Source organism: Vicia villosa, unplaced genomic scaffold (assembly GCF_029867415.1).
Source record: "Vicia villosa cultivar HV-30 ecotype Madison, WI unplaced genomic scaffold, Vvil1.0 ctg.000488F_1_1, whole genome shotgun sequence".
Lineage (NCBI taxonomy): Eukaryota > Viridiplantae > Streptophyta > Magnoliopsida > Fabales > Fabaceae > Vicia > Vicia villosa.
Window position 1 is genome coordinate 483,159 of NW_026705237.1, and position 12,760 is coordinate 495,918.

General features: G+C 32.0%; 1 protein-coding gene across 2 annotated transcripts; it reads left to right on the plus strand.

The window, feature by feature from the left end:
• Positions 1 to 794: 794 nt before the first annotated feature.
• Positions 795 to 6,867, plus strand: LOC131628892 (floral homeotic protein AGAMOUS-like). 2 transcript variants are annotated; one of them, XM_058899701.1, is made up of 9 exons: positions 795 to 953; positions 1,328 to 1,564; positions 5,315 to 5,396; positions 5,487 to 5,548; positions 5,708 to 5,807; positions 5,947 to 5,988; positions 6,140 to 6,181; positions 6,263 to 6,453; positions 6,594 to 6,867. In XM_058899701.1, exons 2-9 carry the CDS (start codon positions 1,338 to 1,340, stop codon positions 6,595 to 6,597), a joined length of 750 nt encoding a protein of 249 aa, XP_058755684.1. In that variant the 5' UTR covers positions 795 to 953; positions 1,328 to 1,337; the 3' UTR covers positions 6,598 to 6,867. The 2 variants fall into 2 exon arrangements, with proteins under 2 accessions (XP_058755684.1, XP_058755685.1); XM_058899702.1 differs by lacking the exon at positions 6,594 to 6,867 and having other exon boundaries at positions 6,263 to 6,457.
• Positions 6,868 to 12,760: the final 5,893 nt, after the last annotated feature.

Genomic DNA, 12,760 nt, shown 5'->3' on the forward strand with positions numbered 1-12,760 from the left:
TTACTCTTTGAATAAATTGATTCACACTCATATCGAAAGTAGACCTAATCGAGAATTTTTTTCCTGGCCTAATCCATGAAAAACTTGAAAGACTCCTAAGATAGACCAATGAAGTTGTAAATTCATTTCCACCCACCTAAGTTCCTTATATCAAATCAATGAGGCAACTTCACACTGAAAAAATATATGATCCACATAGTCAACTTACCTTAAATAAGCAGCACACTCAATCCGACTAATAGTAGGAAAAATACCTCGCCGAGCAAGATTTTGTCTAGCCGCCACTCTGTCTTTGCTACAACTGCCAAGACAAAACCACCATTTTAAAAGGTGTACAACTCTTCGAAATCTTAGCCAAACCCTAAATCACCCTGGCCAACCTACTATCTATCCCAACAAAAAGAGGAGAATTTAAAATAAGAAGAACTCACAAAAAAACTTCTTCTAGGATCAATCACCCAGAACTAGGTTCAAAGAAGACGTCGTGGAATCACATCAACTTATTAGATCATATAACATAATTTTATTGGTCAACGAACGACGTCAATATTAAAACCAACAAATTTTTAAGATACGACCATATTGGTCCATAAGAATTCTGCAATTAAGCGTGTTTTTTTAGTGACATTATAATTAATAAAAATGAACTCTTGAAAAAGGGAGGGCGTATGAGTTTCAATATATTTTTTTTTATGGTACAAATGTAGTAGTTTCTTTCTAATGCACAAATAAATCATGATGTATGAAAGGTCATTTTTTTTTAACTTTATAAATACCAAATTCTTTGGCCACTTTGCTATTAGTTTCTGATATCTTCTTCCTGTTTATATAAGTGGAAAACAAGAGAGAAAGGGAAAGAAAAAAAATAAAATAAAAACATCAAGAGCTATTGCTGAAACATCTCTCTTCTGTTGTATCCTTAATTATATTCTCCTTTTGTTTCCTCTCCAAAGGTTAGTAAACAAAATATTGAAACACATCTTTTGAAATCCATTCTCACTGCTTCAACTCTTTTGGGATGAATCATACTTTTTCACTCCAAACCCAGATTTGGTAACATAAACATCACTAGATTTCATCTCAAAAATCAAAACTTTCAACTAATCAAGTAAATGTTGGGAACTCAAGGATTAAAGTGTCTCTAATCAGATTCTATTTCTAACACCTAAACTCTCAACTTCTTCTTACCTTTTCATTATGTTTTTTTCTTAATCAGACAAAACAACCTTAAAAAACAAGAATCTTGGTTATCAAAACATGTTCATAATCATACATATTCAAATACTATGTTTTTTTTTTGTCCAATCCTAATATGTTTGATTTTCAGTTTGGAAGCCATGGCTTTTCCAAATCCATCCATGTCAGATTCCCCACAGAGAAAGATGGGAAGGGGGAAGATTGAGATCAAGCGGATTGAAAACACGACGAATCGCCAAGTGACTTTCTGCAAACGCAGAAACGGCTTACTCAAAAAAGCTTATGAACTATCCGTTCTTTGTGATGCAGAAGTTGCTCTTATAGTCTTCTCTAGCCGCGGCCGCCTCTACGAATACGCCAATAACAGGTAACCACACAATTTCACTTGTCTCAGAAGCCCTTTTCAGATTTTGCTACACAAGTATCAAAACATATTTCAGTTATAGATCTTTTTAAGCCCTTATAAGCCATTTTCCTATAAGCCCTTTTGGTGGTGCTATAGATCTTTTTGTGAAGGACTCAAAACACAAAGAACATAATAATTTTCTTTGTGAAGCAGTTAATTTCTTACTCAAAGAAAACTTGTCTTTCTATAGTTCTATTTTTGGATTTTTGCTTCTTTGAGTCTAAGAGCTTTTTTTTTTTCTTTCTGCTTATGATTATTTTTTCTAGTTCTTGTTTCTTGTATACATAGATCTGGTGCAATAGATAGAAATATAGGTAAGGATTTGGGAAGTTACACAGTGCTGTGAGATCAGCCACTTCTTTCAACACACACACCATTCTTGTTAATTTTTTCTGTTTCCTTTTTCTTCTTTCAATTCTCTCTTTCTCTTTCTTACACATCTATGTGTTTGTGTGTGGCTATGCTAAACAAAGACCCTAAAAGCAAAAGCTGTCATGTGTGCTACAATAAGCCCAACCCATCCATCTCCTTGACACTTCCTTAATAACACGTCACAAGAAACCACAGTACAGTTTCAATCCATTTCTCAATTTGTCAAATTCAAATTTTCTATAAAAAATGGATTTTTTACTAGGGTTTGACAGTTACTTACACTGTTTTATATCAGATTATGATTAAAAAAAAGTGATTTTTTTCTCTCATAATCCATTTTCACCTCAGAAAAATCAAGACCCAGTTGAGGATTTTTTTATTGAAAATTCAAATATTTGATAAAAAATGGATCTTTAATTAGGGCTTGACAGTTATCTACACTGTTTTATATCAGATTCTGATTAAAAAAGTGATTTTTCTCAAATAATTCATTTTCACCTCAGAAAAATCAAGACCCAGTTATGAATTCTTTATTAAAAATTCAAATTTTCAATAAAAAATGGATCTTTCATTAGGGTTTGACAATTACATACACTTTTTTCTTACAACAGATTATGATTAAAAAAAGTGATTTTTCCTCTCATTACTCATTTTTACCACAGAATAATCATGACCCAGATAAGGATTTTACATTTTAATTACATGAATTGAGTTTTCCCCAAATTTCACTTCAACCCACATGCAAGATCTAACCTTAGGTCAAATATATAAATAACCCTAAAATTAGGGTTTTATTAACAAATATTTTTTTTTAACTTGGTGGTAAATAAATTAATAAAAATAAAAACTTTAGTTTCTATGACAGTAAATATAAAAAGATGAAAATGGTAAAAAAATGATGTGAGTTAAAGATGAAATAATGTTGGTTGATTTTGAAACCATTTCAAGAAATGAGGTTTGGTGAATCTGGTTAGGGTTTTTAAGGACTAGGATTTGTCTTGGTTGAAAAGAATCTTTGGTCACGTCACACACATGATTTTTCAGTTCTTGACTTCTGACAAAAGACTAATTTATGTCATCATTTCCCATTCTTGCTTCTCTTTTCCCTCTTTCATTTCAACCCTAACATTTATCTTCTATAGTTCAAAACACTCTTCAATAGGAAATTTTTTTTCTCCCCTATTTATTCATAGTTTGCAAGTAGAAATTCTTTAACAACAATTGTCAGTGAAATAAGTGATGCACCAATGAGAATGAACCATATTTATATTTCACCTAGGTAACTGAGATTTTTTTCCTTAAAATCTTGCAAGGATAAAAAAAAAGAAAAAGAAAAAACATTTTATTCATTTTAAATTAAAAAATAAAGATTGTAGTACTTAAAAGTATTTGGATAAGATAGTAAAGATCTCTTCCAACTTAATTAGAGGTCTTGAACATTGAAGGCGTACAAAGCAGCTACTTCATAGAGTTTAAATTTTTTACAGTTAATCTGTTCTTAAATAAGGCCTCATAAATATTTGGGATTGTTAAAATTTGGTTAAATAAAACTTCTAATTATTTTTTTATAATCTATACAAGGCCTAGGAAATTCGAAACGGTCTCAAATATATACACACATTAATGTTAAATTTCTTAATAAAAAGTTTTTCAAATTATTGTAAAATAATTTATATATTTTTCTGCAAAAAATATTCAATTTGTAAAATAAGTAAATAAATAAAATAAAAGATTGAAGTGAATGTTAGTAACTGAGGCAATAGTACCATATTTGGGAATAGCCAATGAGAGTGTTTTCAAAATGTTGCTGTTACTGCTGTTATAGCAGGGATGATGAAATGGACGGTTATGATGTTGCCACATTTATTTCATAATGAAAAGACTTAAAAAATATAATAATATTTTAATATTTTACTGTTTGAAACATTTTGAAAAGTTTGTGTAACATTGAATATTTAGGTCTTATGTTGGCACATCAAGGTGGTTTTTTCAATGTGGTTTAGGGTATTAACCATTGAGAAATGGGCTTTTGTGCTAGAAATAGTTGAACCAATCATATAGTGGGATCTTGTGCCAGCGTGGCAGAGGTAACCAATGACTAGCTCGAGGATATTAAGGTATCAGAAAAAACAACATAAAAGGGTTTTTTTAATGTTTTATAATTTTGCTAATTTTCTAAAATTGGATATTATTTTAATATTTTATTTTGTTTCACATCCAATCAGATTTTGACATGATGACTGTAGAATGAGATCATTCTATGTTGCTTTTAAGTTGATGTTTTTAAGGTTCAGAAAATTACCAAGAAATGTGGATGATTTGACCATTGACCAGTGACAAGTTATTTACAAAATCATTTTGATTAAGAATTTTAATACATTTTGGCTTAATATTTCAAAAAATTGGAAAATTTTAGTTGATTTATTTTGCTATTTTTGTTCATTCCTGAGCAATATATTTGTTGCGTATGAAACACATTACAATGATCTCAGAGCAGAAATGCTGACCTCATATGGGATTTTTTTTTTCTACTAGTAATAAATAATTTTAGGGGAATTTAATCTCTACTTAATTGTAAAATGGGAGAAGAATTATTTTGGAAATTTAAATTAATTTATTATTTAAGATGATTTGTACATTTACCTTCCTATACAGTAGGTAAAATCTTGAATTTACAACATTTCTTCATCCCTTTTATCCAATTTAGTGTTAATTAATGATAAAAAGTGACATTGCAACCTAGGATCCTTAGTATAACATATCAATTTATATCAAAAAGTTGTTTTAAAACACTTATACTTCAAGTGATTATTTAGAAGTTTATTTTTGTTTTTTTTTAATATAAAAACAAGATATCTCTGCACGCACCAATCAGATTACAACACACAAGAGACAAAATTGGTTACGATTAAATTTTAATTAAATAGAAACTCATAAAATATTTATGAATATTAAAATATGGTTAAATAGAATTTTTCTAATTATTTTTTCATGATTGAATCGTAATTAATTTATATAGAATTTACAAAAATTTTAAAAAATTCTATGTGTAACTGCATATAATAATGAGTCGGAGATGACTAAAATATGTCTAAACCCTAAAATTGAATTCGAAGTTAAAATCTCTGGTTAAACCGAAAGATGCCCTTACTATCAATTCTAGGTGCTCTTGGGTTTTTATTAGAATTGATTGATTAGGTTTTACATGATTAAATTTCTAACGACATGAAAAAAAAATTAAAAAGGAAAATCAACTTTACCTTATAACTTTTGTTTGAGAGATTTGAACACTAACTTGTAAGAATATGCTACCAAAGTCTCACCACTTTCTCATTGCAGTGTGAAAGCAACAATTGAAAGGTACAAAAAAGCATGCTCAGATTCATCTGGCACTGGATCTGCTTCTGAGGTTAATGCCCAGGTATTGATTAAATAATCCTAAATCACTTCATTTTAATTTTACTCTATAACCTAACATTTACTTCCATGATTTCATATATAAAATTTCCAGTTTTACCAACAAGAAGCAGAAAAATTGCGTGTTCAAATTAGTAACCTGCAGAATAACAACAGGCAAGTTGATTCGAACTCAGTCTTTTGATATTGCAATGTCAAACTCTTAACACGGAATCTGTTGTTAACCGAAAGACAGTTTCAGTTAACAACAGAACTCGTGTTAATATGTAATGTGCATAAACCGAGAATGCTTGCTGAATAATGTTCAAATTGCAGGCAAATGATGGGTGAATCTTTGGGATCAATGAATGCAAAAGAACTCAAGAATCTGGAGTCTAAATTAGAAAAAGGAATAAGTAGAATTCGTTCCAAAAAGGTAATTTTCAACAAGTATTTTTTACTATAATTTTTCAGGATTCATGATTTGATATATATTAATTTGATGAATTTGAATCATGTATTCTTCTGATTCTTTTTCGTTTTTGCCTGTACAACATCGCAAAAATCAACATCAGAATGAGATGTTATTTGCTGAAATTGAGTACATGCAGAAGAGGGTTAGTATTTTTCTTTGCATTTAACAAGTGATTATTTTAAAGTGATTCTATAAAAAAAGTACTTTTTTTTAAACAAAATTAAAGTGTAGCAAACAAACCCTATAATATCATTATGTGTATTGCCCTAAGTTCCAAAATATGTACACTGCAGGAGATAGATTTGCACAATAACAACCAACTTCTGAGAGCAAAGGTACTTTTTTTAAAAGTGATTATTTTAAATACAATGTTGATAGTATTAAGACCCTAAAATTTTTTGCTATGGTTTATGTAGATAGCTGAAAGTGAGAGGAACCACCACCATAATATTAACATGAGTGTGTTACCTGGAGGCACAACAAACTACGAATCCATGCAATCTCAGACTCAGCAGCCATATGATTCTCGCGGATACTTTCAAGTTTCTGGATTACAATCCAGTAGTAGTCAGTATGGACGACAAGACCAAATGTCCCTTCAATTAGTGTAAGAGTCTTTCCCTTTCACCATCGCTCTAAAGATCTGTTAGGTCACCTGCTATCTGGTCATGGTCATACTTTATGACAACTCAGTGGTATCAGCTCGGTACATCTTATGCTAACTATGTTTGCGCTCTTGTGATGCAGTTGACATGTTTGCGCCCGAGAAGTATGTAAGATCGTTGTAGTTTGCTTCCTAGTATACGACGAAGATGATTATGATGATGATGATGTTAGCAGATGAATGCTAAGGTTAATATATATAAAAAAAATTGAGAAGGGTTTGTAAGTATCCCCTCAGTAGTATTCAATGGCTTTGTAGACATTATAAGACTATATATTTTGTATCTATTATGAATTCAAATGCTCTCTGATCATGTGTCCTAAAGTTATGGAGAAGAAACCTTCAAATGTTTGTCAACCTTTGTTTACTTTGATTATTCTAGGCTGTCAAATTTAATTCATGAGTTTTATTTCACAAATAAATAACAAAATATGCAAAAACTAGGTTCAATTGATTTTAATCTGGCTAGTGGCTATAATCTCATGGTCAAGATGATATCATTATATAGTTTAGAAATTTTAGGACGGAATAACATAAATTGTTCATTTCGCCTAAATCGGAGGAGAAAAAAAATATGGTGGTAAGTGATGTAATGGAAAGAAATCCATACTACTACTTTCCGCTCCGCTCCATCCATTTTTAAATTATCCAAACAATAAAATATCATTTTATTCTATTTTATTTCGTTCCGCTCCATCTGATTCAATTAATCTAAACAAAGCCTAAAAGAAAGTTCAAATTGACAATGTCCGAAGAATATTTGCACCAATCATAAAAATTTCTACAACCCCTAATATTAAATCCAATAACATGTCAAACCCACAAAACAATTTTGACTTAGTGGTTACCATATCATCCACATTGAAAAAAAGGGAATTACTGATCCCACTTTAAGGGGTGGAAAAGCAATCTAAAATTTCAAAAATGCACTTTTAGATTTTAGATATGCATTTTCGGACGCGCTCAAATATACCAAATATATATGTAAGTGAATCACAGATTCTTTTTTTAAATCCAAAAATACCTTTCTAGAAAATTTATTTTAACTACTAGGGTACTGTTTATCTTTATTATTTTGCACTACGGTTAACAATAGCAAAATCGATTTTCATATTTTCACCTCCCAAATTTCCTCCTATTTTCTAAACAAAAACCACTAAAAAAATGCCAGCTGTCGTTGAAACTGTTGTAACTCAAGGAAGGAGTGAATTTGCTTTTGACTTACTTGTTTACTTCAACCTATATGCTGCTGTAAGCTGCCATTTAAAGATCATGTTTGAATTGATTTACTTCAACCTATATACTTAAGACACTTGAAGAGGGCTTTTGGAGAGACAACTTAGTTCCATTAACTATCTCAAGATAACTTATGAAAAATCTTATAGCTTATAGTAAAACAAATTAACTATATTTTATCTTTGGGTTAATAGTCATTTTTCTCCTGCTATATAGACGAGTTATGATTTATCCTCTTTAAAAAAAAGTTTGATGACTCTCTTAAAATGTTAAAATTCAAAGTCTTTTGCCTCGAGGTAAAAAAATTACCATGTAATTTTTTTTATTCACTCCCCTGGTATTTACATGCTTAAGGATAATCCAAATTTTTTTTTTCAAAGGAAAAAAAAATCAAAAACTCATCTATATTGCAAGGAGGTAAATGACTATTAACCCTTTATCTTTTATTGTACAAATAGTTCCCAATTACCTGTATGATAAATTGATTATTATAAATAAGAGTTTAATTGAAGTATGTATCCAAAGAAAAATAGATTTATTATGTCGAAAAGAGAAAACAACTAGAACTAGACTCTGTTTAGTAAGACACAATTTTGAATTTATAGCTTATAGCTTATAATATGACAATTTAAACCGGTTTGGTAATAATCTTTTTATTCCGAGCTTATAGCTTATTTTGCTAACTTATAACTAATTTTTCAGACGTTATTTGAAATAGCGTTTTAGCTTATAGCTTATTTTTTTTCTTCCTTTTTTATCTTTAATATTTTAGTAAAAATTCACTTTTATCCTTTATAAGTTATTTTAATTCTAAATAAAATAATTATGTATTAGATATCTTTTATGTCATTTTACATTTATAAGTTATTTGAACCGTTAATTTTATCAAACACTTTGATTAGCTTTCTCAATAATCGGTCATAAACTATAAATTATCAATCATTGACAATGAATTATAAGCTATTAGCTAGCTTATCAGTCAAGTACTATTTTTACCAAATAGACTCTTAATTTTGTTCAAAATGCTGTGTAAGACAAAAAAAAAGAAAATAAAAAAATAGTTTCAAACACTAGACTACTAATGAAAACATATATTTTAGAAACGCATTTATGGAAATATATTTCCATACTATTTTATTTACAAAATAAATATGTAGTTACATATAATTGATGTAGTTTGGATGTGTTCTTTTTCCAAGAGTGAGGATCCTCTAACTTTACTGCGGGAACTGCACTATGCCTTTCTCTCTATTTCACTCTAAAAACGTATTCTCTCTCATATTTTTTCCCTCCTTATTATTTATCTCTTTTTCACTTCTCTCTCATCAAAATTGCCTAAAATTAGCTTAAGATAGAAGATGCAAAGTGAGAGGATCTGGTTCCATTTTCGAAACCTAGAAATATTTTTTGGATTTTCACAACGACGTGGCAGTAGTTCTTAATTAAAGTGCTTTAATTAACCCCCTTACAAAAATCATCCTTGAAAAGGATGCTCTCCAGCAAGTTGCAAGCGCCAAGCAACACCACCATTTTCTCTTCAAGCTATTAAAGAATCCGCTCAAATGGTTTCTGCTAACGTGATCTTGTAAATTCTCAATTGAAAGCCAATCACAAATTCTAATTTCCTTCAGACTGCATTAGGCCGAGATAGATAAATAAAAGATGTTGCAACGATTCTCTTAAAACAAAAGACACACAACCATGCCCATTTCAGTATTATCGGGTTTTAATAGAATTAGGACTGAGTCCGGGTCTATAAAATTGGTCTGATCTAATGTTTGAGGAATTCAGTTGCATAAACCTAACATAATCCTTTTTTTGAATACCTCTAAATTTCACAACTACTTAGAATTGGCTTACATAAAACATTACAACTCGTTTTTTTATTTGGGTTTGTAGAATTGACAAAGTCCACCACACAATTGCATTCCATCTCAAATATAATCCATCCAAAATGCCCTTCATATAGCCATTGCAATGTATACATCGTTTCACCCAATCATGGAGAAAAATTTCAATGTGGACTTCTTGTTGATGATGGTAGATTTAGCTAATCATAAACCTCAAATTTAACGAAGAATCTAAGTTGTTTTAAGTCTTTGATTTTAAAGTATAATAGATTTTTTTGAAATATATGACACTTAACACTTCCTATAATAGCCAAGAGACTCAAATATCACAATAATTTTTTTTTTTATTGACCCCCCTACGAGGGTGACCGTGACCCCAGCGAAATTCCCAACTTGCCCCTGCTTCGGAGATGTATCTTCGAAGTAATTTTTTTTTTTTTAGATTTTTCCAGACTTCGGAAATGCATCTCCAAATATACCAAAAAATTGGTGTTTTAGAGATGCATTTCCGAAATGCATGAAATTTCAAAATATACGTTGGTTTTAACAGTCAGGTATTATTTCGAAAGTACATTTCCAAAATAATATGTTCATATACAATTTTCCCTCCTTCACTATTTCATCATTTTTATCAAAAACAAACCCAAACCCTCTCCAAAACTTCCATCAATATCAATCCATTTTTCGTCTCAAAATCAAGTTTCAAACGATCAAAGGGAGCATAGAAAGCTACAATTTGAGGTAAAAATCTCTCATTTTATCCCCTATTTCACTATATTATTGGTGATTCAAGAGATGAAAACTCTGTCAGTTCGGAAGTTCATTTCCGAAATAAGTCACCTAACAAATTTCGGAAATGTACTTCCGAAATAATGTCTGGCAGAGTTAAAAAAAACAGTTTTGACCATTTTTGCATATTTTTGCATATGTTAGGTATGATGCATCCGGACAACATTGTCGCCGATGACGTAGTAGTTTCGGAAGATGTCAACGTTAATAACGAGCCGGTTAACGATGTTAAATCCATGATCGATGTGGTGGATGTACGACAACAATTTACAAATGATAGGAACTTCGCTTGTCGTGAACAATTGCTTGATTGGGTTCGTAGAGAAGCTAGTAAACTTGGATTTGGCATTGTTATATTAAGGTCCGACAATGGAAATAGTAGACGAAAAGCTTTTGTTGTTTTGAATTGCGAGAGGGGTGGGAGGTATGTACCAATAAATCGGGTGTTAAAACACGAAGACACGAGATCGAGAAAGTGTGGGTGTCCGTTTAAGTTGCGCATTACTCGGAGGATTGATGATTTGTGGCGTTTAAGCGTCATTTGTGGAATTCATAATCATGTCTTGGAAGCCAAGCTACATGGGCATCCAATGGCGTTTCGTTTGTCCCGCAAAGAGAATAATGTTATTTCAGATTTATCGCTAATCAAAGTGGCGCCGAGAAACATACTTGCTGATTTGAAGCGAAAAAAACCGGATAATGTTTCAAATATCAAGCAAGTATACGATGAACGACACAATCTTAAAGTCTTGAAAATGGGCCCGAGTTCGGAAATGCAACAAATTTTGAAACTATTAGGCGATAACCAATACGTTTCAAGCTTTCGAACGTGTGAGGACAAAGTTACGGTGCGTGACATTTTTTGGACTCATCCCGTAAGTATCAAATAGTTCAACACATTTCCAACCGTTATTGTGATGGATTCGACGTACAAAACCAACAAGTATAGGCTTCCGCTTCTAGAGATTGTCGGTGTGACCTCGACGCACAAGACATTTTCGGTTGAATTTGCTTTTTAGGAATGTGAAAAAGAAGATAACTTTACATGGGCTTTGGGAATATGCAAGTCTTTGTTGGTTGATCAAAAGAATATGTCAAGTGTCATTATTACCGACCGAGACAATGCTTTGATGAATGCGGTCGATACCGTCTTCCCGACATCGACTGCATTACTTTGCCGGTATCACATAACGTGTAACGTGAGAAGTAAGCTCAAACCCGCGGTTGGCACGAAAGATAGACGAGATGAAAACGGTAAAGTCATCAAAGTCGGCGTTGTGGTGGATAAGATTATGGCCGCATGGAGGGAGATTTTAGATGCACGTTCCGAAGAGTTGTATATCGAGAAATTGGTACACTTTAGGTCTTTGTATGTTTCTATTAAGACTTTTTGTCATTATGTCGAATCCACTATCCTTGACAAAGTAAAGGAAAAAGTTATTTGTGCTTGGACGGATCGAGTAAGACATCTTGGTTGCACTACAACTAACCGAGTTGAATCCGCACATGCATCGTTGAAGAGATGGTTGGGTGATAGCAAGGGGGATTTGTTTCGGGGATGGGACACCATGAACCAAATGCTCGAAAATCAACACAATGAAATTCAAACATCTTTGGGTCGGAGCAAGACGGTTATGGAACACCGGTTAAAGGGCCAAAATCTATTCTCGCAATTGATTTACAACATATCTCGTTCGGGATTGAATTTTATATTTCATGAGGCAAAGCATGCGGAGACAACGGGTCCGGATAGTTTTAAATGCAGGTGAACAATTAGAAAAACATACGGGCTTCCATGTGCTTGTATATTTTCTAAAAAGATGAAGTTGAATTCACCGATACGCTTGGAAGAAGTAATTGACCATTGGAAAAAGCTCCGTTTTGATGATTTCGAGCCGCCGAAAGAAAATGATTCCAAAATCACCATCTCCGACGAGTAGGAAGTTATAATGGATAAGTTTGCTAAAGCGGATGACACCATGAAAATGCACATAAAAGAATAATTGCGAAAAATTGCATTTCTAGAGACCACCGATTTGAAAGCGCCATCTCAACCGGTTAAAACTAAAGGTGTGCCAAAAAAGCCAAAAAATACCCAAGAAGACACATCAATCAAACGATCTCCTTCCTACTTTGAACATTTTGATGCATTGATCCCGGATTCACCAACACCAAAGTCCAAGTGTAGAGCTAACAAAGGAGCGCTTATTTTGAAGCTGCCTCGCACACCTCCGATCAAAAAATCTCCGATGATCTACATTATTGAGATGCCGCTTTTTATGCACAAATATATTGATAACATAGTTGATGTTGGCACCGACGAAAATTATGGATATCGGGCCGTTGCTGATTTTCTCGAAAAAGGAAAAGAAAAT

Coding starts and splice junctions, on each gene's coding strand:
- LOC131628892 (XM_058899701.1), top strand. CDS start 1,338: ATGGCTTTTCCAAATCCATCCATGTCAGATTCCCCACAGAGAAAGATG. Junction 5,549..5,707: donor AACCTGCAGAATAACAACAG/GCAAGTTGATTC, acceptor TTCAAATTGCAG/GCAAATGATGGGTGAATCTT. Junction 5,989..6,139: donor TTGAGTACATGCAGAAGAGG/GTTAGTATTTTT, acceptor TGTACACTGCAG/GAGATAGATTTGCACAATAA.